Consider the following 26,002-nt stretch of genomic DNA (forward strand, 5'->3'; position numbering starts at 1 on the left):
ATAAAATTCAGACCTATATCAAATTAGTTCTTAACTTATTGGATTAAAAAGCAATACATATTAGGATTTGGTTCTGGTTTTTTTATGGTTTAAATGCGGGGATATTATATGTATTCAAGCTAGTTAATTATTGTATTTATATTCATACAAGAACTTTTCATTGTTTATAATTTAAAATGATTAAAAAGAGTTTAATTTTAATTTTTTTAAAGAATAATCATTCATGGCCAATATTTATTGGTGAAAGGAATTAGATCTATTAATATTTAAACCGCTATATATAGACGAAGCCCATAGAATGTTATACAATAATAATAACAATATTGGAGTAGTATTAGTAGAATTATTAGATAATTAGAGGTTAGTAACATTTTATTTTCATTTTTATATGTGTGTATTCTTTAATTTTTTTAATAAAAATATTCTATCATCATTTTATTCTTTAAGGCAACTGAATATGAGCGAAAGGGGCTTGACTGGTGAAGAAACTTAAGATTCTATCAGCCTCTAACCTTTTTATCCGAAAATATTGATATCATCTTTGATGCATGTACCTAAAAGGAAACTTGAATACTATGTGTGGCTGTGTGAGTTGTGTATGAGAAGCTTGATTATCACAAAAATTTTATCAATGACATGTTTTTCTTGAAGATGATATCATAGAAGGCAGTGTAATTATTGGATGAACAAAGATATACTTGGAAAATTTATCTACTTGTTCACTAAACAAAGATCTTCTAATTTCTAAACGAGTTGGTATGTTTTTTTGACGAGTTAAATAAATTAAATAGCAGTTCGATTCGCTTGACGGCTTGAGCTGATAAATTAAATAAATTAATTTGCATTAAAAATAAATAAAACAAATAATTTTTAGACTTTTATATTTTATATTTTATATCAGTCGTTTTTATAAGTAGAAATGACAATTATTCATAATTGATACTTTTATCCCATTTTAAAATATTTTGAGAGTGTAATTAACAAAAATTTAATTATTTTTGCCCACAAATTAGTAAATCGGGAACATTTTGATGGTTAACTCTTAATTTGCTTTACCACTCCAATAAAGTGCACCTTAAATTCCTTTTTTAATAGATAGTAGCAAATGGTATTTACTAATTACCAAGTGAAAAGTGTAAATACTGAAAGAGAAAATCTAGAAGACCAGTAATTTTATTGAATGAAATATTACACCATTAAAAACATCAATGATAACTAATTAATAGTTATAAATCACAAAATTTATTAGTCCCTATCACTCCTTGTACATTGAAGTTTGAGAAGACATACATTTAGCAAACTAATTTACAGGCCCATCATCAATACAACCTTGGAAAATAGTCAATGACAAAATAGTAGCAACTGTCAATGACAACTTGAATGAAATAAAACCAAATCCGTCGCCAATAAGGATTTATATAGAAAACCGCCACCATTACCAACACCACCATTGTCCAAGACACTACCATGCTAATACAGAAAACATACATGTCCATGAAACCATTGTCTCTGTCTCCCTCCACACTTGGTGAATGTAAAGTTGGTTGTCCACTATGATCAGCACAAGGATTTCTCAAAGGTGGTCCACAAAGATAAGGGTTGCCTTCATAACTGCTCTCATCAAAGGTTATGAATTGTCCATTCCTATCCGGAGTTGCACCTGAAAGGTTGTTGTATGCCACACTGAACACTTCTAAGGAGGTTAACTCTGTGAACTGTGAAGGAATATTGCCGCTCAATTTGTTGAAAGAAAGATCCAAACTCTCTATGTCTTTCAATTTGGAAAGTTTAGATGGGATATGTCCTGTTAACTCATTGTAAGACAAGTTTATTGCTCTGATCCCTGTCATGTTTCCAAGTTCGGCTGGAATGTTCCCTTCGAATTTGTTGTTCGACAAGTCCACGCCACTCATATAAGCAAAGATTGTCCCTTGGTAATTGTATGTTCCGCTTTTCGTTGTGAAGTTTACTCGACGAAGCACAATCGATGGCGGATATATGACTTGATCCAATACATTAGGCCACTTCAGCAGGAAAAAATCTGGACTATCAAAACTTATATTTCCAAGACATTTAGGTATTGGACCAGAAAGACTATTATGAGAGAAATCTATAATTGATAACATACTAGTAACATTGCACAATTCATTGGGTATGTTTCCTACAAGTTTGTTACCTTTCAAGATAAGAATATTTAGAACACCAATGATGCTTATGATGTCTTCAATGGTTCCAGATATTTCATTATTGCTAAGATCCAATATTTTCACATCATTGTTATCACCGAACATTCTTCTTGGCAAAGTGGTTAATCTATTGTCTCTCAGAAAGATTACTGACAAAACAGAATGCTTGAAAGATGGAACCGGCCCAGAGAAGTTGTTTCCTGAGAGATCTAAAGCGTATAGTTCCCGTCCAAATTCATTTGGAATGTTTCCTTCAAGATGATTATTGTACATAGAAACTTCATTCAACATTGAGGAATTAAAAGCTAGCCTTGGAAGCTTTCCAACAAAGTTGTTATTGCTTAGATCCACATAAGAAAGTAGTGATGTATCAGAGAATAAAGAACTTGGAATTTCACCAGAAAAGAAGTTTCTATCCAAACACAAGTATGCCAAGTTTTTGAGAGCTAACAAAGGAGTTACCCCTCCAGTGAATTTGTTCTTTGATAGCTTCAACAATCTAATCAAAGAACTTGTTGGTATATTTGTTGGAATTTCACCTGACAAATCATTATCAGATAGATCCAAGGAAACCAGAGACTTCATTAGAACAAACTCATAAGGAAGTGAACCACTGATTGCATTCCCTGACATGTTCAGAATATTCAACTTTGGGAAGATTGAACTGATATTGTTACCTAGGATCTGACCTGATATCACATTTTCAGACACATCAATTCTCTGAATATTAGGAGTAACATGTGATGGAAACTTCACATGACCTGTGAAGAAATTGTTCCCTAAAGAAAAGTCAATCATTTTTGTGTTGTTTACCAACAACCAGTTTGGGAATTCCCCTGTCAATTTCCATCCAGTAATATCAACAATGGTTAATTCAGTTTGGCTTAGAAAAAAGTTAGGAAAAGGAATGATGCTTTTCTGGGTTGTTGCTGGCAAAATGAGTTCTTGTAATTGGAACCTTGGGACCCAAGTTTGAGAAGCAGGGTGTGGTTCAGGTATGATGTTACTACCATTGCCATAAACAAATTTTAGGTAAGAATGATTGGCAAAGAATGAAAAGGATGTTGGGATTTGAAATAGGTTTCCTGTGAAATCAAGATATTCAAGTGATGTAAGGCTTGCAAGGTTGGAAGCTGGATTCCCACTGAATTGATTGCCTCCAGAAAAATCTAACTTCTGAAGTGATGTCATGTTCACAAAAGATGAGGGAAGTGGTCCTTCAAACTCATTATAACTTATATTTAACTCCTGCAGTTCCTTCAGATTAGACCAATCTGAAACATGAAATTATTTGGAGGGAAAATATTATAAACAGAGTCTTGTAGTTCTCGATAAATTTTTATTATTCTAAAAAAATTTGGAAATCACTTTGCTAAATAATTTGGTTCTTTCATCGTTTTCAATCAAATTTTTTATAATACATGTTGGACAAATAATAAGTTCATAATAATTTTTTAAACATCAATATGCTTGTTTAATCAGATATTATATACTTTAAAGTTTAGAAATTCTGTAATGCTTAAAATTGTATCTTTACCTGCTTCTGGTAGGAAGCCTTGTATATCAGAGTTCACAGATAAAGTTTTTAGAGAAGTCAAGGCTCCAATTCTTTTGAAAAACTCATTTTGCAGATTGAAACAGGCGTCCAAGACCAAGTGCTCTAGGTTCCTTAGCTCAGTAAAATCTATATATATGGAAAAGAGTAATATAATAATAGATAATAATTTAATCATGGTAAGATCCTATATCTTTAATATAATAACTAATTAATGATAGCATTAAACTTCAACAAGTAGCTAACGTTTACTTGCCTCCAGCTGTAACATTTTCGTCGAAGTTGCTCTCACTAATTTCAAGCATTGTAAGAGATGGGAAAGCTTTTAATGAACGTAAGATATTTGCATCTACGTTCTTGGGATTGAAATAAAGGGTCTTCAAGCTGCTTGAAAATTTTGTGCCTGAAAGACATGATGATGATGATAAAGACAAAACATTACAATTTGAGTAAAAGTCTTTTTCGATTTCTACTTATTTATTTGATGGATAGTCCGTACTTTCTTAATTGTAAAAGTGTAAATCGATTTTCAACTATTTTTTTATTTGTCAAATCTGACAATCGGTTGACAACAAATCACATACTAATGTGTCATATATCCTGATTTAACACAAGTAGTTCTCGAATCAGGATCTCAGAAAAAAGAGATTAAATTTGAGACTTTTAGGGTTTGTAGAACTAGCCCTCTTTTAATTTTTATTGGAAAGATTTAATTAGTGCTCGACTTACAAAATATGATTTTGTAATTTTTAGAGTTGTGAGTTAGAATTATTTTAAAGAATTTAGGACCAGTCTTAAGATTTGCACTAAATTCACACTACTAATCGTGTCTATATAAACATATTCATATAGATACATTATCTGAGAAGTCAATATATGACTTGTTGTCAATAAATTACATGAACTGAATTGAATAAATAAAAAAATAATTAAAAATTGATTTGTATTTTTATAATTGATAAAAAAAGTATTGTTTATTGAACAAATGATTAAAGAGCAAAAAAGATTTTTATATTATTCCTTTCGGTGCATACAAACCTTGGGGTGATGTGGTGGGAAAACTTATGTTCAAATGGAGAGCAGATAATGCATCAAGAAACTCCAAGGAGTGTAACTGTGACAAACCTACAAATAATCCAGTATAAAAAGAAGTTAGAAAAAAGAAAAAGAAAAAAGAAGATATAAATGACGTCATTATTATTATTATTATTACTAGTATATGATATGGAAGTTAGTTCGCAGCCTCGCAAAGTTAATGACTTGAGAGATGATAGAACACTGAGAGCGGAGAATATCTCTTCTGTCTCATTGAAATGGTTGAAACCCAAGTCAAGTACCTCCAGATTGCTGAACTTGGAAGCTAAATCTAAAAAAAAAAAAAAAGACAAATTATACATAATTGTTTTTCCAATATTAATGGACAAATACATTGAATTGAAGTCCCTTCTTTATATTATTTCCACAAAGGGGTCTTCAAATTTGAGATTATGCAAAATTGCTCTCCACCACCTGTCCAAAATAATAAACTACCTAGCTAGTACAGTAGTACATATTATTTATTTTAAAATTTAAATTCACTTACGTTTTTCGTTTTTTTCTTTTTTATTTTTATTACAACTATGAATAAAAATTTAATTTTAAATTCACACTAAAAAATGTGAATCTATAAGCACCAAAATGTCTATTAACCAATCATCCACCAATAATATTAAAAAAATTTAAGTGATTGAATAAATTGTTTTGTTAACTTTTTACTAAATCTTTTAGTACTTTTCTTCTACTAATTTTCTTTAACCTTTTTAAATAGACACCCACTAATTTTAGTTTAAGAAATTGTCGGCCTCTCGTCTCTCTTCTTTTCTTCTGATCTTTTTTATTGTGGGTTCTACCTTTTCGGTTATGCACTTTTTTAGGATAAAATATATTTTTTATTCTGAAAGTTTAATAAAAATTTTAAAAACATTTTAAATTATATTTTATTTTAATTTTGTTCTAAAAATTTTTAATTTGCATCAAATATATTTTTTATGGCTAAATTTTTAAAAAATTTAAGATTAATCTAACAATAATACATAAAAATTATGCTTAATTTGTTTGTGTTGAGAGTTGTTCTTATAAAATTGTTGTTGAATTGATTTTAAATTTTTTGAAAAATTAGCCGTTAGAGATATATTTGATGCAAATCGAAAACTTATGAAACAAAATAAAATTTAGGAATATTTTTAAAATTTTTTATCAAATTTTAGGGACAAAAAGTATATTTTATCCCAGTTTTTTTATTATTTTGGCAATCTAATTACAATAAGATTTTATAAAACGTAATAAATATATAGAATGTTATAGTTTTAAAAAAAATCAATTTCTAAATTCAAATTGTAAAAGAAAATTTATTTCATACATTAATTGTATATTTGTATGGATAATTAACTTATTATATAGTATATAAAATATATATAACACATTACAAAAATAAAAATCCTTCTATTCTCGACAGCGTCTCATATTTGACAAAATATTTTGTAAGATGAAATTAATATTTACGAGTGGTGGTGTGTTTTCTTAAATTAGTACATATTTTATTTATTATTGTTAACAATATAAATTATATTAAAAAAATATAATTAAATACAAAAAGAATATTAAAAAAGAGTATTAAAAAATTATAATTAAAAGATTATTAAAATTTAGGATTTTTTTAAATAAATAAATAAATATTATTTTCTAAAACAAATTATTTCAACTTTAAATATGACGATACGCTTGTTTTTTTTGGTAGTTTTAGGCAACCCCATCAAACTTCATAATTTATTGAAGTTCGCCGCACCTCCAGCGAATTTCACCTTGAGTTCGCCACACTATATAAACTTGTGGAATCTTTATTTTGTCGTTTTCAGATTTCTTCTCTCCCAAATCTCCTTTCTTCCATAGTCAATTATTGTTCTTTTACTATCTTTTCTGGGGCAGTGCTATGGTGAGGATGGTAAATTTTTTCAGCATATGAGGAAAGGAGGTGGATATCCTCTGATGGAGGCACGTGTTCGAGTGGTCTTGATTAGAAGAGACAAGTCCTGCTAGAAGTTCAGGTAGTGCAGGTATTGTGGGCCAGTTTGATGTTGACTGATGTAAGATTAGGTTAGCAGTAATTGTGATGTGGTGATAATTAAGTTATTAGATTTTTGGGTGTTGAATCCAATGATTTTTGTTAAGTGGGTGGGCTTATGTTGTTAGTGATTGGAATATAATAAAAACGGTTGGGAAGATAACAAAAACCAAATGAATGGATAAAGACTTGCATTATTTAGGCCGAGTAATTATTTTTAGTAGCTGAATTATTTTTGAAAAATAAATATATTAGGACAGTGTTATAACTCTTTTTCTTGGGCTTAGTTCTTATTTAATAATAATAATAATAACTATGTAAAAAGAAGTGTTAAAAATAACGTGAATAAATTATTTTTATAATTAAATTTAATTATTATTTTTTTTATATTTCTCATAAGTTATTAGATTAATTTAGTTAAACTTAGTTACTAATTAAAATGACTCAATTATATAATATTATCGTAGTATATTTATATATTATATATTATATTTATTTATTTATTCATTGAGTATATTTTTCATTGAATATATAATACTATATTTATTTGTAATTTTTAAATGAATTAATGAAGCATTTTTTTGTTAGACATTTAGACGATCATTATTTTATTTGTCAAAATTTTCGTTGAAAATTGGAAAGAGTTGAAAATCTGAAAAGTGCTTTCTCTATTAAAATAGTTGTATAGCTCAAAATGTACTTTATTCTTTTATTATTATTATTATTATTATTTGGATAGAAGGTGCTTTTTTCTTTATTTTTTATTTTTTTTGGATATCTTTATTTTTTGAACATCTTCAATTTAAAAATAGTAATAATATGTTTATTTTTTAATTTAAAAACTTAGTTTATCAAAATTACATAAAATTGTTAATTTAAATTACATCCATTTAAATTTTAAATTAATTTTTTGTAAATTTAAATTATTTAAGTAAAGTTAGATTAATTAAAAAATAAAAACAAAAATAATTATTATCCATCGTACCCCACCCAATTCACTGGTTTCATAGTTCATACTCTACCACGCACTTGCTTGTGGTATAATTTTTGTAATTATTTTTTTGTTTTGTTTTATTTTTTTGTTGTTGTTATTATTATTCTTTAAATTTATATCATATTTCTTACTTGGTTTATGACGTTATTAGTATCATATCGTATGCATCACATAATATTTAGACCAGTTCTGCAAAATTAAACCCAAATACCATAGACCAAAAATATTCTTCGTGACACCAGACAAAAAGTCCAGAAGATTATTCATGGAATTACCCATTAATCATCCATTAACACTACCGACAACTCGATGAATAATTTTTACGAGTTTTGTGAATGCAGCAACACATTGCAAGGTATTTGGTAGCGTCACATTAAAGAGGTTGACATGTGTTGTGACGTTGCCAAATATCCTGCTGCTAGGGGTGGAAATAGGCCAGGCGGCCTGCCAAGGGCCTACAGCCTGGCCTGTGTTTGGCCTGACCTAGCCTGGCCTGATAAGAAATAGGCCCAGGCTTAGGCTATTAAAAAAACCTATATTCTTTAAAAGGTCAGGTCTAGGCTTTTGAAATAGCCTGTTGGGCCTGTCAGGCCGGCCTGAGCCTGCAAATATATATAGAGAACTTTATTATACTAGTAAAAATGCTATTAGAAGGATTTGAACTTGGGTCTTCTATGTTATAATAATACCTTTATCCATTCAACCATTTGTCTCTTTAATTATATATGTGTATTTTGTATCAATATTATTCATAAATTTATTATTTTATATTTTATAATTTTAAAAATTAAATTATATCTTAAATTTAATTATTATTAAAAAAATAGGCCTATTGACAGGCTTCAGGCCAGGCCAGATTTAACAACAGGCCAAACTCAGTACTCATTAAAAAGCCTATACCAGGTTACAGGCCAGGCTAAGGCCAATATATTCTATTACAGGCCTGGCCTGTTAAGAGTAAAGCCTGGCCTGGCCTGGCCTGTTTTCACCCCTACCTGCTGCTGCATTCACAGAACTCGCAGAAATTGTCCACCGAATTGTCAGTAGTGTTAATGGATGATTAATTGGTAATCCCATGAATAATCTTCCGAACTTTTTGTCTGGTGTCCCGAAGAATATTTTTGGTCTATGGTATTTGGATTTTGTTTTGCAAAATTGGTCTAAATATTGTGTGATCCATACGATATGATGCTAATAAGGTTATAAACTAAGCAAAACATATGATATGGACCTAAAGAATAATAGTAACCAAAAAAAAAAAACAATGACAAAAATTACACCAGAAGCAAGTGCGTGGTAGGATATGAACTATGAAGCCAGTGAATTGGGTTGGGTGCCGTGGGTAATAATTATTTGTTTTTATTTTTTAATTAATCTAACTTTATTTAAATAATTTATATTTATAAAAAATTTAATTTAAAATTTAAATGGATGTAATTTAAATTAACAATTTTATTTAATTTTGATAAACTAAGTTTTTAAATTAAAAAATAAGCATATTATTACTATTTTTAAATTAAAGATGTCCAAAAAAAATAAAAAACAAAGAGAAAAGTACTTTCTATCCAAAAAAAATTAATAAAAGAATAAAGTATATTTTAAGCTATACAGCTATTTTGGTGGAGAAAGCACTTTTCAGATTTTTAACTCTTTTTAATTTTTGACAAAAATTTTGACAGGTAAAATAATAATCGTCTAAGTGTCTAGCAAAAAATCTTCATTAATTCATTTAAAAATTACAAATAAATATAGTATTATATATTCAGTGAAAAATATACCCAAAATAAATAAATAAATAAATAAATAAATAAATATAATATATAATATATAAATATAATACGATGATATTATATAATTGAGTCATTTTAATTAGTAACTAAGTTCAACTAAATTAATCTAATAACTTATGAGAAACATAAAAAAAATAATATTTAAATTTAATTATAAAAATAATTTATTCACGTTATTTTTAATACTTCTTTTTATATAGTTATTATTATTATTATTATTATTATTAAATGAGGACTAAACCCAGGAAGAAGAGTTATAACTATCCTAATATATTTATTTTTCAAAAATAATCCAGCTACAAAAAATAATTACGCAGCCCAAATAACGGAAGTCTTTATCCATTTATTTGGTTTTTGTTATCTCCCCAACCTTTTTTATTATGTTCCAATCAATAACAACATAAGCCCACCACCTAACAAAAATCATTGGATTCAACACCTAAAAATCCAATAACTTAATTATCACCACATCATAATTACTGCTAACCTAATTTTGCATCAGTCAACAACAGGCTGGCCTACAACACCTGCATTACCTGAACTTCTAGCAGGACTTGTCTCTTCTAACCAAGACCACTCTAACACGTGTCTTTATCAGACGATATCCACCTTCTTTCCTCACATGCTGAAAAAATTTACCATCCTCACCATAGCACTGGCCTCTTTTCTGTTAGATTTTTTATCTTCTAACATCTGTAAAATTTTTTGTTTGCTCTATTGTCAGTTCTAAGTTAGTATGTGCTTCTTTTGTAATTTAGATGTAAATTAGTTAAATATGTAGTTAGATTGGAATATGTATGAGTAACTAGTTTGATTAAATTATAAGTGAATTGATAAATTAGTATGTTTACATAGTTAGTTGTGATCATGCAGTTAGTTGTAGTACATGTTAATTAGTAAATTTATAAACTGATTAAGATTTAAAATAGATAATTAGTTTAAATATGTCTGATAAAAATTTAGTTAATGTGAAAGGAACTAAATTTAATTTATTTTATTTTATTAGAGTGTAGTGATGGAGCAGTAGTTGTTGGGGGTACGAACATACCCTGTATAGATTGGATCAGGCTGAGCACATAACAGGCAGACTTGATCGAGTGGTACACTGTTATCACTCTTATTTATTATATTGTAATGAAATGTGAATTTGTAATTTTAATTGTTGACCTTATTTTTTTGAACTTGTTTATTTTGTTCGGTAGGAGCCTCGGATCTTACGCACGAGATGAAATTCTATGAGACACTCGACTAAGCAGATTATGTCATATCTCAAATGAGCTGGATTTGAGTATGTGGCATACATGGTGGAGTTCGAGTATGATTGGCCATTAGCGTCAGCGTTGATTGAGCGATGGAGACCTAAGTCCCATACGTTTCATCTGCCATGCGGGGAGATGACTATCACCTTGCAAGATGTGGCGCACCGATTGGGACTCAGAATCGATGATGATCCTGTTAGTGAATGCATCGGTGGGTGGGAGCGGCATCATGATGGTCGATCCATTGAAGACTTCTGCCAGCAGCTATTGGGTGTTGTTGCAGGTCCAGAGGATAGACAGTCACAAACCAAGTGGACTGTCAAACTTAACTGGTTTCAGAACACCGTTTGCGGAGATCTGGAGGAGGATGCGATCGAGGACTGCCTGTTGTGCTACACTAGAGGGTATATCATGCAGGTAATCGGATGTATCCTATTTTCAGACGCATCTGTCTCTCGGGTGTACATCAAGTGGGTGCCCTTGGTAGGAGATCTTGACAGATGTGGCAGGTTATCATGGGATTCAACTGTGTTGACATGGCTGTACCTCCAGATGTGTCGTGCCACAGAGTATAGTCAGCACAATTTAGGTGGTTGCGTCAGTTTGCTACTCTCCTGGGCCAATTATTGTATTCCACGCTCTCCTAGGGTTAGGCCGAATACGGGCCTGTCATAGTATGGCAAGTCATCCTCGTGACCAATCGGTCAAAAATCTGATCTGTAAACATTAAATACCGACTCCATGCGATACACGGGAAGTACATACCACTTCCAATCAAGTCGTGCATTAGAGCAAACTGCAAGAATGTGACGACAAGGAACATAAAGAGCCTGAAAATACTCACAATCACACTCTCTAGCAAATAGTTCACCTATATAGAATCAATGATGGACAAATTACGATAATCCTTTATGACAGCATTAATGCACTCCGAGATGTTTGTCGTTATGTGACCAAACCGACGACCCTCATCCCCATACTGAGTCCAATGTGAACGAGGCTTTCTTCAAGTCAGTTCATAATTGCGAAATTCTCACCCCTCAGACGACCAAAATAATGAGCGAACTCCCACTGCGACTTCGAATATGCTGCATTAACCATAATCTTCTTCAAGTCCTTGTTTTTGAAGTGACTCATGAAGTTGGTAGCAATGTGTCTTGTACAAAATGTCTGAAGGCATGCGGTGGTTTCCATAAACTTCCATCGGTGTTCAATGTAGCATCAATTGATTTGTGCTTGTCTGAAATCACTAAGACGCTGGGTTGTGGTGTCACATGCTGCCGCAAATATGAAAGAAAAAACGACCAAGCCTCCTTCGCCTCACCCTCAACAACGGCAAATGCAATATGCAATATGTTTACATTGTCATCTTGAGCAATAGCCATGAATAACATGCCTCCGTATTTACCATATAAGTAGGTGCTATCGATAGAAATAAGTGGCTTGCAATGCTTGAAAGTCTCAACGCACGGTGAAAATGTCCAAAATATCCGATGAAACATGATAGTGTCGACTGCACCAGACCAAGGCTGTGTTACAAGTTGCACCCAAGTATCTGAATACCAATCAACAGTTAGCATATGTAGATGGAGATTTTATACATAACTAAGCAGAATGTATTGCATCTTACCAGCTGAGTACATCTACATAGCGAATAACTAGCGAGAAAGCTCGTTGCATGACTCTTTCCAATCACATATATCCTAGCAATGACTCTCTGCTTTGCAAGTCAAACCTTTCTGTACGACACCTTATAACCGAAGTGATTCTATACCTCCCTGCAAAACCCTTATGCTGATTGTTAGATCTGCTTTGACCATGATGAATATGTGTTGAGCAATCACCTTCGAATCCAAGTTACGATAGTCTTGGCCCATGAATATTTGCGTGCAAGTATGAGGACCATTGTATCTCCTAACCTCTCATTTTTCTTGCTTTCGGTAATATGCTATGCGTATGTTCCAAGAGCAATTGAGCCCAAACCGGATACATTGTACATCATACTTCAACTGGTCATTCTCTAGTATTTTATACTCCACAGTCCTCCTGATATTGTACCTCTTAACTTCCAACACATCTTCCTCCTTGTTTTAAATTGTTGTCCAATCTTGAACTCGTTGGTTAGATCCTCTTTGGGATTTCCATGGGTAAATGACTAATCCGAAGTCTGCATCCAGATTCAACCTGAAGAAGTGATCCGGCCAGTCATATGGTCGAGAAATGGCAGGATGTATCAGAGCGATTTATGTATCACCGTAGTAGTTCATCTCTTCTTCCTCGTCACCCTCGTCAGGAATTTTCGTTGGTTCATCACCAGCATCGTCTCCGTCATCGGGGTTCACTTCATAGGGGTCCATTATCGGATCCCTAATACCAGAACCCTCTTGACTTTCAACGTTATCTTGCATCATGTCAGCATTAGGAAGTTCAACGTTTGACTCCTCTTGACTACCTTCAGCTGGCATATTTAGATCAACCATCGTCCTTCTAATATTTCTTCTAACAACCCCTCTTAATGGACTATCATCAACTCTCACTTTTCGTGTGTTGCTGTCCAACGGAACGCAATATCAAATTCTTCAACTCTGTTAGACTGTTGACTTTTGGTGTCATGTACGTAATTATTGGTTGTCCGGACCTAAAAATGATAGAACCTTCTTTAGGATATACTATTTCACCATCATAATGAATGGATAACAGCGCATTGATTGACATTGTAGAGAAAAAATGTCAAGATGAGAACCAAGAAAAAGAATGAAATAATGGTATATATTGAGCTCGCTTCTCCAATAGCCATGCTTTTATTTGCCGAACTCGGGATGAAGTTCGCCGGGGTGCGACGAACTCTATAAAAATAATAGAGTTTGCTGGAGGTGCGGCGAACTTACCTAAAACTACAAAAAAATATATATATCGTCGTATTTAAAGTTGGAATAATTTGTTTTAAGAAATAATATTTTTTTATTTATTTTGGAAAAAAACTCCTAAATTTCAACATATAAATTTAAATTCTTTTAAAAAAATTATAGTCAAAGAATGTTAAAATAATATAATTTTGAATGATATAAATTTATGTTTTTTTTTATTAATTTTTGTCTAAACCTAATTTTGAATAATGTAATCCAAACAACATTCATTTTATTATAATCCATTTTGATATAAAATTACTAAATATAAATCACACTCATACTAACTTACTTTTCATCAAAATCAAATTTATAAAATCAATTTTATACAAACTTTTGTTTGCAAATTTTAATCCAAGCACACACTACATCGGTCAATTCAAACTAGATTCATCGAAAATTGGTCATAAAATTAGTTTAAACTAAGTAAAAATTGGTTAATTAGTTAAATTGGTGCAGTTGGTTTAAAATAATAAAACATAAAAAATTACTTTTTTTTAAATATATATTATATAGAAATATATTTCATTATATTCAGGTTGAACTCTAGTTAAATTTTTAAATCTTTGATCCTCTAACTCTATTAATTTAATTATCGGTTCCATTTTTAAAATTTTGGTTTTTTCTTCTTTTGAATTTTTTTTTTAAATTGCACTTGGGGACCAAAATGATAAATTAGTAATTTACTTTGAATAATTATTGCAAACACAAATAAGCTAAGAATGAAAATCGTACGTACCTGAAAAGTTAAATTTATTGTCTAACCCATTTCCAGCCAAATTGAGAGTTCGCAAAGAGGTAAGTTTCTTCATAGATGGCAGAATCTCATTAGGTAAGTATGGTAAGGATAGGTAAAGATGCTCCAGATTCCTCAACTTGGAAGAAATCTTTTTCCAACTAGCTGATAGTAAAGAATAATATGACTAAAGTAAATAATGTGTGCAAAGTAAACAACTACAAAACTAATTGGAACCCTGGCGTAATGTTTAATTTCATTCTATTAATTGAAACAAAATATGAATAGATACTATTGAGTGTGTATATTCAAGTAATTTTGTGTATGGATAGGTTTCACCTTGAAATGATTTGCCAGTCAAGGTAGCCTTAGTAGCAACATTTAAGTGTAGAGACTTGAGAGATGAGATAGCGCTAAAACAATGCTCAATTTTACAGGCACCATTGGATTCAAAGTCAAGCTCAAGGACTTCTAAATTTCCTAACTTCCTTCTTTGTATTCCTGCCAAATGAAAATTAATTAGGATAATGATGACTAAAATTTAAAAACTATGTATTTCATTTTTCATTGTAAAGACTCTTCCTTAAATTATGATGTGCCAAGATATATCAGTCAATATTAACCTACCATATCATCAGTATTTGATAGAGTCAACTAATAAAAACAAAAATATCAAATCAAAATTAAAAAAAAAAAACTAATTTTGTAAAGACCATAAAAAGTGTATTTTATTACAAGAATAAAAAATTTACTCAAACTAATTAAAATATTATTAGTATTTTTAAAATTAAAAAAAATAGAAAACAAGAAATACGGAAATACAAACTAAGTAGACTCTAAAAGTTGATACCAACTATGCATAGATAAGTTGAGCCTAGCAATAATAATAATAATAATAATAATAATAATAATAATAATAATCGGTGAAAACTTAGGTACAGCCAACTTCAAATGAAGTTGATAACTGAGAGCTGTTAATTAGATGATTTGATTTGACTAAATTTTTATCTAACGACTTTTAGCTATCAACTTCACGTAAAGTGGACTGCAAATTTAATAAGATGAATGCAAATTTAATATATATACCTGCATCTTCAACACAACAATCGATTCCATCAATGTAGAGTGCTTTCAGATCTTCGAAAACAAGAAAATCTGAGAAATTGAAGTGACTGGGTTGATCATACATATAATTTTGATCAGGAAGAGTGAGCGTAGCGACTCGGCCAGTAATGGCGTTACACCGAACCCCTTTCCATTGACAGCAATCAGTGCCGTCCATCCAATTAATGTACGGCTCCCATTTTTGCAAACGGGATAGATCTGGATACGCGTATGGTTCCATGTCGCTGAAACGGCCTTTCATATATAAAAGAACATCTTTTTCTTTCTTCAAGCACCCTTCGCTCAAACTGCTTTCAATTATTAGAACCCAGAAGAAAAACACTGAAGCAAACCATTTTGTTGGTGTACCCATTCAGTTTCAGAGTATCACTAAAAAAGCAACTAGTGTATGTTGAACTCAATGGCCAAAATGTCACTTCCGGATTTAAATAAAGATTATTTGGAGTGGACTAAAATTTATAGGGTAGTACTATCCCAAAAATTTAAGTTAATTTTGGAGTTCACCAAGAATCGAATCCTTCACCTTTTGAATCTAGAACTCTAATACTATGTCATGAACCCACTCATCTCAAAAATGTAATTTGACAGGACAATATAACACTAATGGTCATATCCCTATACTTTCTCAAATTTATAAGTAATATCCTCAATAGTCTCTAAAATTTTATTTTATTAAATAAATTAATTCTCACATTAAATTATTTATTTATATGAAAAAATTGATCATTAGAATTTTAAAAATTTGTATTAAATAAACGAAAATGACTAATTTTTCTATTTTTTTTTTATCAAAATTCAACGTGAATATCTATATATCTAACAAAATAAAAAGATTGAAAATTGATTAGGTAATTAAAATTTATTAAAGGTTGAACTGTCTAACTAAAAAACAGTTGGAGATTAATTTGGTATATTACTCAAAATTTATTTGTGTCGCAAAAGTTTGGTCTAAGTTTGGTCTAGGTTATTTATGGCAGTGAAAATGATATTGCCATTTTTAATTTAATAATATTATATTTTTATAAATTCATGCAAATATACAATAAAAAATTATGTATAGAATATATTATAAAAAATTAACAGTGATAATATTGTTTTCTTTTATTTGTGTGGCTGTCGAATTATTACAAGTTCAGACTGTTCAGTCTAAGTTAATTAATAATAATTCCGTTTGATTAATTTTAAGATTATTCATGCAAATTTTAGACTGAAAATCTATTTATACAATGTGTAAATTTTGTCTTATAATCATTGAACTAGATAAATAATTTTAGAATTTAGGAGTGAATTAATACTTTAGAATGTCAATTTATTTTGGGAGAATATAACCTTTTTTTGTGGGTGTGTCTTCTGATAATATAATTTATTATTATTAAAATTAAATACGTGTTGGAGTATGCTAACAAATCACTACTACTATGCACTCCATTAAGATTAAAAACAGATACATAACAAAATAAACTTTTATTTCTCAAAATTCCATGGACTAAACACCTTTAAAACGGAATGTTGTAAAATAAAAAATAATGTTCAAATTATTTTTGAATTAAGATTATAGAACTCACTCATATTAATAGATGTAAATTTAATAATAATTAAACTCTTACCTTATCATTTTATTATCAATTTTTTCAGTTTAGATGATCTTTTTCCAATTTTCACATGTACGAATAAATTAGTTGTTGTAGAAAAAATATAAATTTAAGAAAAATAATTTATAACATTTTCATGTATAAATAGTACCATAAAATACTGATACAATATTTGTTCATTATATATATATATATATATATATATATATATATATATATATATATATATATATTGGTTTGATTTATTTCATATAATATTAACTAGTTCATGTACTTTAGTATTTAATTTATTAAAATTAGATATAATTAGTATAATTCATCTCCTTTTATAATTTGAAGGCTTTAAAAAATAAGTAATTAAACATGATTCGATAGAGTTACTCGTTTTTTATTTAAAATACGATTACTATTTACAAGCTTTACCAAAGTTTATGTTATTATAGTAAAAAATATCAACTAACATTGTTATATATATATATATATATATATATATATATATATATATATATATATATATATATATATATATATATATATATATATATATATGAACACTAAACATTGTCTTCTTATCAATCACTTACATAATAAATAAAATAACTTTATATTTATATTTGTAATAATAAAATATCATAAATAATATAATACAAATTAGATTTATATATTTATAACTAAACTTGATATATAATATAATCAAACTACATATATATTTATTATTAAAATGCAAATAATAAAAAAAACTTTTCCTACATACAGTTATATACACTACCTTCTTCCATCCGATTACTTTGTCACCTCAACGCGTTTTCTGATATGGTTTTAACCATACATTTCAAGATTAAATTATAAGAAGAAAAGAAATTGCTAACCGATTGGTAATTTACATTCAACTAACCATCTTGAAAAGTTTTCAATTCAGTTGACTTTAGGGGCAATTATGCTTACAATTCAAAGCACAGACATGGATTGACGTTGAGCAATTTCTGCGGAAACCTATAAACACGATAAGAGACTACTTAATAGAGGACTTAAACACAATCATGTAATAAAATAATAATATGTAGTGTTAGCCTTTAAAAATAGGCCTATTTTATGATCAAAGCCCTTTGGGTGCAGAGAAGAGAAACCAAGAGAAATATTTAAGTTAATAAAAATAAAATGACACATTTTATGTAATAATTATTCAATTATTTATAAAAAGTAATTTTTATTATTTTTTCTCTCTATCATAATATGTACTTGACATACGGATTAGAATAAGTATAAATAATTTATTTTAAATGAGTTAATATTAATTAATTTTTTAATTATAAAATTAATTTTTTAATTTTTATTTTTTGAAAAATTTAAAATTATAATTTAAAATTTATTATTTATTATTTAAGAATTAGACTAGTCCCACCAATAGTAATTCAAAGGATGAAACTGTAGTATTGAGAGATTAAAACTGATAAGGTAGATGATAAATGAATTTTCTAGTTAGCATTTTTTTTTTCTAAGCAACTCTATCAAAGGCTTGGTGTTTTTTTTGTTGGACCGCATTGTTGAGGAAGTGTTTTCTCATTTCCAAAAATATACGCGGATTTTTTTTATAATCATTACCTTTTATTATTGTTCCTGAGCAATAGGTTACTGCATACATAAGACAAGATTCAAACTCCCGACACTTACTTAAGCGGACTAGTGAGCTAACCACTAGACTAACCCAACTTGGTTACAATTTTGTTAGTCGGATATTTTTATCGTATTTTTAAATAGTTTGATAATATTTTATTGTTAACAAAAAAAACAAAACAAAAATTTATCAGTAAATTGATAATCTAAAAATATTCTTATTATTTTTATTAATTTACCCTTATTAATTTATCACTCATGTTGCTATATTTCCTCCTCCTAGCGTATCGAACTTTATTTCCTTCTCTTTTCTCAGCTCTAATCTCTATTTTATTTTTTCCTTTGTCTCAAAAAGATACCAAGTTTTCTCCCATAAAATAAAATAAAAATTATAAAAAATAAAAAATATAAATATTTTATAAGGACCGAGAATTTGTTTGTTTATTTTTTAATAGATGAGCAAGATAAGCTCTCGAGAATGTTCAAAATATGACATAGAGCCCACAAAAATATCTCATTAATAATAAAAAAAAAATTACATTTAATATGAGCAAATAAAATTTCTCATCCAGAAAATCCATTCCCAATTCACAGAGGCGGTTTTGAATTAAAAATTGACTAGCCTTACCGTACCTAAAACATTTTCAATGTCATGTACCAATATACAATTTTTACTCGCTACCTACATGATTGTATGAGGACAAAGGTTATTTTTTTTCTCACGGTGTTCACTAAGTCGGTAGATCTAAAACTAATTTATAATAGATCTAAACTTTTGTTTAAAAATTTATCACGGATCAATAAATTAACCGTATAAAAATTGTAACATCAAACGTACCTCAAAATAAACGGGACTATCATATGCTGGTTTGCCACAGTAAAATTGAAAATGGAAAGCTTTGATTTAGTAGCAATATTAAAGCCTCAAATACTGTAACCTGCAATTTAGAAGAGATTTCACCAAACCACCAATTATGACTAGAGATTATGTAGAATTGTATGAAGAAAAGCTATCACATGAGTATACTTTTGAAAATGGCATATATATTATTATATTTATCAAATGTGAAATTACAGGAGACCAACAACATTTATACACGGATTTTTGAATATTTCAATTCAAGCTTCATGGCCATATATATTATGAGATAAATAAGGAGAATTCAACTTCTTTATACAAACTCAAACAAAGTGTTTCGGAATATGGTTAGCTCTGAAATATACATCACTGAGATGGATGTAACAGATCGGTTTTCTCCTAATGAATTTCATTGAAGGGCTTGGTTCAAACTTCTTGGTGGTGATTACTAGTCCTTAAAATGTTTAACTTGCAGAGAGGACAGGTGGCATTTAGAAGCAGCCATTTGTCGATGCACGTGCAATGGAAATGGTGGTTGCATGGAAGTTCTCTGAGTTCAGCACCATCATCATAGGCAGAAAGGCAGATGCAGCATTCCTGTTATGTTTTACCACAAAAACATCAATGTCCCTATGTCAGAAATGAAGATTTGTTGCTCAAGTTTTTATTTGGAATGCAAAATTGGGAAACTGAAACAAGTAATTTGAAGCCCAATCACACTAACCACACCTAAAGTTAAGTAATATTTCACACAACTCGTCGTTGTCGATGTCATATTTATAAGGAAGCTAAGTGTCAATTTGCATAATGCAAAGGTACAATGATTTTGCAGGTGTTAAAAAGGGGAACATACCAACAGAAGCTTAAAATATAAGTAGCAACAGTATAACTGTTTTTAGCAACCCCTTCATGATTAATAAACAAACAAGCGTGGAAAAACCCTTTGACATTCATTATTAAGCTTCAGGACCAAGACATGGATAAATGCAAATAAATATAAAAATAGGCAGCCAGTTTCAAGCCATGACAATTTTTATACTAGATGATATTTTGCCAATAAACGGGGGACTTACTGCATCTTCTAAGGCAATAGCATGTTCGGCAGTTGCTTCGCTGTCGCATTGCATCATTATTCCTTTGGAAGATTCTGGAATATCATCCTCTTTCTTAGATTCCTTTATCACTCTGAACTTGTATTTTGGCAACTGCTCAATTTCTTCCTTGGTTGCCCCTTCCTGTCCCCACATTAAGGTCAAAGTAAGTCTGATTAAAGTTGAAAACAGTGGAATATAAGGATATGCTAGTGTCATGACTAAAATATGAGCTAACATATAATATAATATTTTATGTGAAATTAATCGCACTGCATTAAAAGTTAAACTTCCATGAATATCACTGCCTCTAGCGGCATATGAAAGATGTTAATCCCTTTGTCAAGTTATATAAAGGTCATAATTGATCAAAACAATCAAATATGAGAAGAGCTTAGTTACCTGATCTGCTACGACATACAAGATAGCAAGTATGCATGGCAGGCAACAGCAAACAGCAATACCAATCAGACATGCAACAGCAACACAAAGCAGCACAATCACCACGTCAAAAGCAAGGAATGTAATGCAGATCCTGCAAAATACAACAAACACAACCATCACAATTTATGCATGGAAGAATATGGGATGAATTCAAAGAGAAAACAACATTTTAACGAGATATATACAGTTCCAAGACTTGACTAACCAATAAAGCTGAGGTGAATCCCTCGTCAAATTCTGGCCACCGGCGGTTACCCAATAGAACCCAATGACCCACCATATGAATGAAAGCATGGTATTTGCTGACTCAACATGCTTCGTGATACTGACATAACAATGGACATTTCAATTACAAATAATGTAAGAAAAAACACATCCATTATGCAACCTCAGATGCTAAATACAGAAAAGCATAAACCTTACTAAAAGAATGATTTGATGTCATTAAACTATGAGGAGAGGAAGAGAGGACGACTAAGAATTATCGAAAAAGAAAAAGAGAGGGTGACTAGAGAGTGATAATGAACAGCATATTTTGTCACCAACATGCACATCTCCTTGCATAGAGGGTTGGTGAAAGAATCAGATTGTAGGTTAACACAAGAGAAGGTTGGACAATCAATCTTAACCACCTATCACAAGCTTTCTATAGCCTCATTCCATACTTCACTTTACCATGAAATTAAACCATCCCCCAAGAGGTTAACAGTTTAACACACAAACGGCAAACACTAATTGACCCTCAATATCAGTGACATGTACTATAGTCTTCTCACAATGTCACCTCTAAAGCAAAGAAGCTTCCGCCTATCACTATCAGTTACTGCACTTGGGAGGACCATCTTATGGTTCTAAATTTGGGTCTCAATCATAAGTGTGTTGCAATGCAAAAAAATTACAGGAAAACGCATATGAAACTGCAGCAATAGCAATATTGAAGCAGCAATTACAGCTACGAATTGCAATTCAAAAACCATTATAAGCAAATCCACAATTGCATAATTTATCCATGTCATGAATCCGACTACCTAATACATAAACACAACCTCACAACCTCATAAATACAGTTATGCAGAATTTAAATTTCTACACACTAACAAGGGATAAAAATCAAATTCAATAAGAATTCCCCCAAGAATACCTGTTATCATCAGTGTGAAGAAAGCGCTCAACATTATCATAATCCAAATCATCGCTCTCAGAGCTGAAACTCCATTCCCTATCAGCACCACCATTAGAAGAAGTAGAACCGTCTTGGCTCCTCCGCACTCTCCTTCTTTTATTGAACTCCACAACAACACACAGCGAATGAAGCAAACCTTGCAACAAGTACCCTACGATCCACACCCTCAAGGGAACACATGGCTCCTCTTTCGTGCTGACGCACAGCACCGCCGCGCCAACAAGAGCAACCGCCAGGTTCCAAAGCACGTCCACCACCACCACCGGTTTCGAGTAGGCCCAGTCGCTCTGCCGCCCCTCAAGCTCCGCCGCCGCCGCCTCCCGGACCCGAACGGATGGTTCCCGAAGCATCATTCTCCGCCCTGAGGCCTGACGGAAGAGACGAGCCGCCGTACGAAGTGGAGGTGGTGTGCGCCGGAGGAAGCGGCGGCTTCGGAGGAGGAACGGGGCCGTATCCACGGCGGCCGGAGAGGACGGCGAAGCGTTTGTATTTTGCATCAGAGAAAATTCTTTTCTTTTTTTTTTTCTGGCAAATTTTTGTGCTTGTCGAAAGATGAAATTGGGGTTTGTGAGAATTTATGGTTTTTGAGAGAAATGGTTAATTGAAATTGAAGCCGAAGATGGAAACTTTTCTGAAGGGAAATTATTTGGGTGAAGTGAAAAATGGATTTTGAATCGCGGAAAGTGAATTCATTTGGAATCAACAGTGTGAGATTTTAACTGTTGAACTGGATTGGAGCTGAATAATTGTGATTTCCTTGGAAAACCGAGGGTTAAAACTGTGATTTCACTTTGTATGTTTTTTAATCTTTGTTGTAACGTGTCTAAATTTCAAATCACTTAATCAAAACCTCACTAAACTGAAGTTTGTGTAAGAAAATTGTTTTATGACATTAACACGTGTTGTAAGAGACAATGCATTACAAGGTAACTACTAACTTCCAGTGTAACTCGGAATAGTTTTTACGGAATTCTGTGTCGGATATTTTTGTTTTAAAAAAAATTATATTAAAATTTTTTAATTTTATAAAGTAAGACATAAATTTTTATTGTTGTTAAATTTGTTTTAATTTGAATAACCAAAATTTTTAAAAGTGGAATAAAAAGATATATATATTATTTTTATAACATTTAGAAATCTTAGTATAATAAAAAATAGGTTTTAACCACTAAAAATGTCCTTGAATTATTCAAACACTGACAGAAATGCACCCGAATTTTACTATCGACAAAAATATCTTTAAATAATTTAAAAACATAACAACAATACCTAACAGTAAATATATATTTTCAAAAAAAATCTTAGAGATTGAATTTTGATGTGATTTTTTATAAGAATAATTAAAAAAATGAGATATTATTATTCTTAAAATTTGATAATTTTTTTTCTAAGTATATATTTTTTTGTGATTTTTTAAAAGTATTATTAGTTGTTAACAAAAAAAATTACAAAGAAATATATACTCAACGAAAAATTACCAAATTTTAAGGATACTAATATCTCATTTTTTTAATCATACTTGTAAAAAAATGTATCAAAATTCAATCTCTAATATATTTTTTGAGAATACATATTTAATGTTAGATAATCTTGCAAAAAAACTAACATTAAATATGTATTTCTCAAAAAATACATTAGAAATTGAATTTTGATGCAATTTTTTGCAAGTATAATTAGAAAAATAAGATATTATTATTCTTAAAATTTGGTGATTTTTTGTTAAGTATATATTATTTTGTGATTTTTTAAAAGTATTATTGGTTATTAACAAAAACAATTATAAAAAAATTATATACTTAACAAAAAATTACCAATTTTTATGTATAATAATATATTATTTTTATAATCATGCTTGTAAAAAATTGCATCAAAATTCAATCTCTAAGGTATTTTTTGAAAATATATACTTACTGTTGGTTATTATTGTTGTATTTTTAAATTATTTGAAGGCATTTTTATCAGTAATAAAATTCGGGTGTACTTTTGTCAGCATTTGAATAATTCGGGGACTTTTTGGTGGTTAATCCTAAAAAATATTTAACGATAAAAACTTTGAACGCAAAATTTTTTAAAGATATTTAAGCATATACTCTGTTAATTATAATAACTATTATTTAGAGATGGTAAACTTTTCGAGACGCGGGGATCTCTGCGAAGATTGTCCCGAATGGGATCCGATTGTAGAGAATTTTTTCTGCGGGGATGAGGATGGGGGACAAAATTTCTTCAAGGCAAACGCGGGGACTCGAGCGGAGATCTCCGCCCCATCCCCACTAATCCACGAAATTCATAAATTTATTGAATTGCCCTTAATAGTTTATTTCTCATATATGTGTTTTAGTCATTTCACATATATGTATATAGAAACCCAAAACTCATAATCCTCATTTGCATAACCATTCTTCAATACAAAAATCCCTAACGCTGTCCATACTCCATCCAATGTCTCTGCAACCACTCTCTCGCCACTCTCCCTTCTCACCGCATTGTAAAACCCGGTTAATTAATGGCTAATTAACCCATTAATGAGAATTTATTCTAAAAAGCCAAAAATGTGATTTTTATGGCTTAATATGATAAAGGAGATCGAGACGAGAATTTTGATACCAATTTTATAGAAATCGGACCAAGATTGAATCGAACGGGCTAAACCGGACCACCCGGACCCATATTGGACCCTTGGCCTAACCTAATTTAACCAAAACCCTAATTTTCAGCACTCTCTCTCCTCACAACACACTAATTCACGCTGAAAATGGTGGTACAAGGGGGAAGAACAATCTCTCAAGTTCTAACCCTTAGTTGATCTTTAAACCACCATAACTTTTGATCTAGAGCTCCGTTTGCCGTACTGTTTGCGGCCACGCGTTCACCGCGAAGAACTTTACAAAATTCATACAATTAATCTTGAGGTAAGCCACTTTTTTTTTTCGAATTTTAGCTCTTATTTTCGAGTTTCATGGACAAAAATGTGAGATTTTGAGCTCCTTTAGGTTCTAAGATCAAATTAGCTTGAGAGGAGGGCTTGTTCAAGCTCCCTTGGTTCTTGGGTAAGGTAAGATATCTCAAACCCTAGTGAGAATATTGAATTTGTGGTTTTGGGTATTGAGCTTTTGTGTTTTGGTGTGATATTGTGGCTTAGGCATTTTATATATATATTGAAGCTTGATTGAGATTTTGAAAAGCTTGAAAATGGGCTTTGGTGTGCAAAAATCTGTTCTTGGAAGTGTTGAGACCTTGAGAGCTTGTGAAAAAGTGAATTGGAAGTGCTCCAGTTGAGTAGGGGAAATCGGCTAAGGTTTGGTCTCGGTTTCCTGTATCTAAAATGTATTACGGTGGAAAATACTTGGGCTAGAGGCCCTAAGATAGGGATTGAATTGTTGAGGTTGTTGAATGGTTGAGATATATTGTGTGGTCATATATATAATTATGAACATGGATGTGTTGATGGTATGATGTATGAGAAATATGCATGTTTGATATATGCTTAATGATTGATTGAGGTTGAATTGTGGGTGAAACCATGTTGATAGTGAAAGTGATAGTGATTATATGTAGTGATGGATGA

General features: G+C 30.7%; 3 protein-coding genes across 3 annotated transcripts; all 3 read right to left on the reverse strand.

Moving 5' to 3' along the window:
- Positions 1 to 1,201: 1,201 nt before the first annotated feature.
- On the reverse strand, positions 1,202 to 16,059 carry LOC130973613 (cuscuta receptor 1-like). The gene is made up of 8 exons (XM_057898234.1): positions 15,613 to 16,059; positions 14,866 to 15,027; positions 14,530 to 14,691; positions 4,955 to 5,107; positions 4,780 to 4,866; positions 3,998 to 4,144; positions 3,724 to 3,870; positions 1,202 to 3,460 (listed from the first exon to the last, which is right to left on the reverse strand). Exons 1-8 carry the CDS (start codon positions 16,001 to 16,003, stop codon positions 1,320 to 1,322), a joined length of 3,390 nt encoding a protein of 1,129 aa, XP_057754217.1. The 5' UTR covers positions 16,004 to 16,059; the 3' UTR covers positions 1,202 to 1,319.
- LOC130973614 (uncharacterized) lies at positions 10,689 to 12,563 on the reverse strand. Its single transcript, XM_057898235.1, has 2 exons — positions 12,515 to 12,563; positions 10,689 to 12,439 (listed from the first exon to the last, which is right to left on the reverse strand). The coding sequence occupies exons 1-2, from the start codon at positions 12,525 to 12,527 to the stop codon at positions 12,018 to 12,020; spliced, it is 435 nt and encodes a 144-aa protein (XP_057754218.1). The 5' UTR covers positions 12,528 to 12,563; the 3' UTR covers positions 10,689 to 12,017.
- Positions 16,060 to 19,893: 3,834 nt separating the features above from the next.
- LOC130972918 (E3 ubiquitin-protein ligase At1g63170-like) lies at positions 19,894 to 23,140 on the reverse strand. The gene is made up of 5 exons (XM_057897259.1): positions 22,393 to 23,140; positions 21,457 to 21,576; positions 21,210 to 21,342; positions 20,790 to 20,951; positions 19,894 to 20,313 (listed from the first exon to the last, which is right to left on the reverse strand). The coding sequence occupies exons 1-5, from the start codon at positions 22,929 to 22,931 to the stop codon at positions 20,143 to 20,145; spliced, it is 1,125 nt and encodes a 374-aa protein (XP_057753242.1). The 5' UTR covers positions 22,932 to 23,140; the 3' UTR covers positions 19,894 to 20,142.
- Between the last annotated feature and the right edge of the window lie 2,862 nt (positions 23,141 to 26,002).

Source organism: Arachis stenosperma, chromosome 4 (genome assembly GCF_014773155.1).
Source record: "Arachis stenosperma cultivar V10309 chromosome 4, arast.V10309.gnm1.PFL2, whole genome shotgun sequence".
Lineage (NCBI taxonomy): Eukaryota > Viridiplantae > Streptophyta > Magnoliopsida > Fabales > Fabaceae > Arachis > Arachis stenosperma.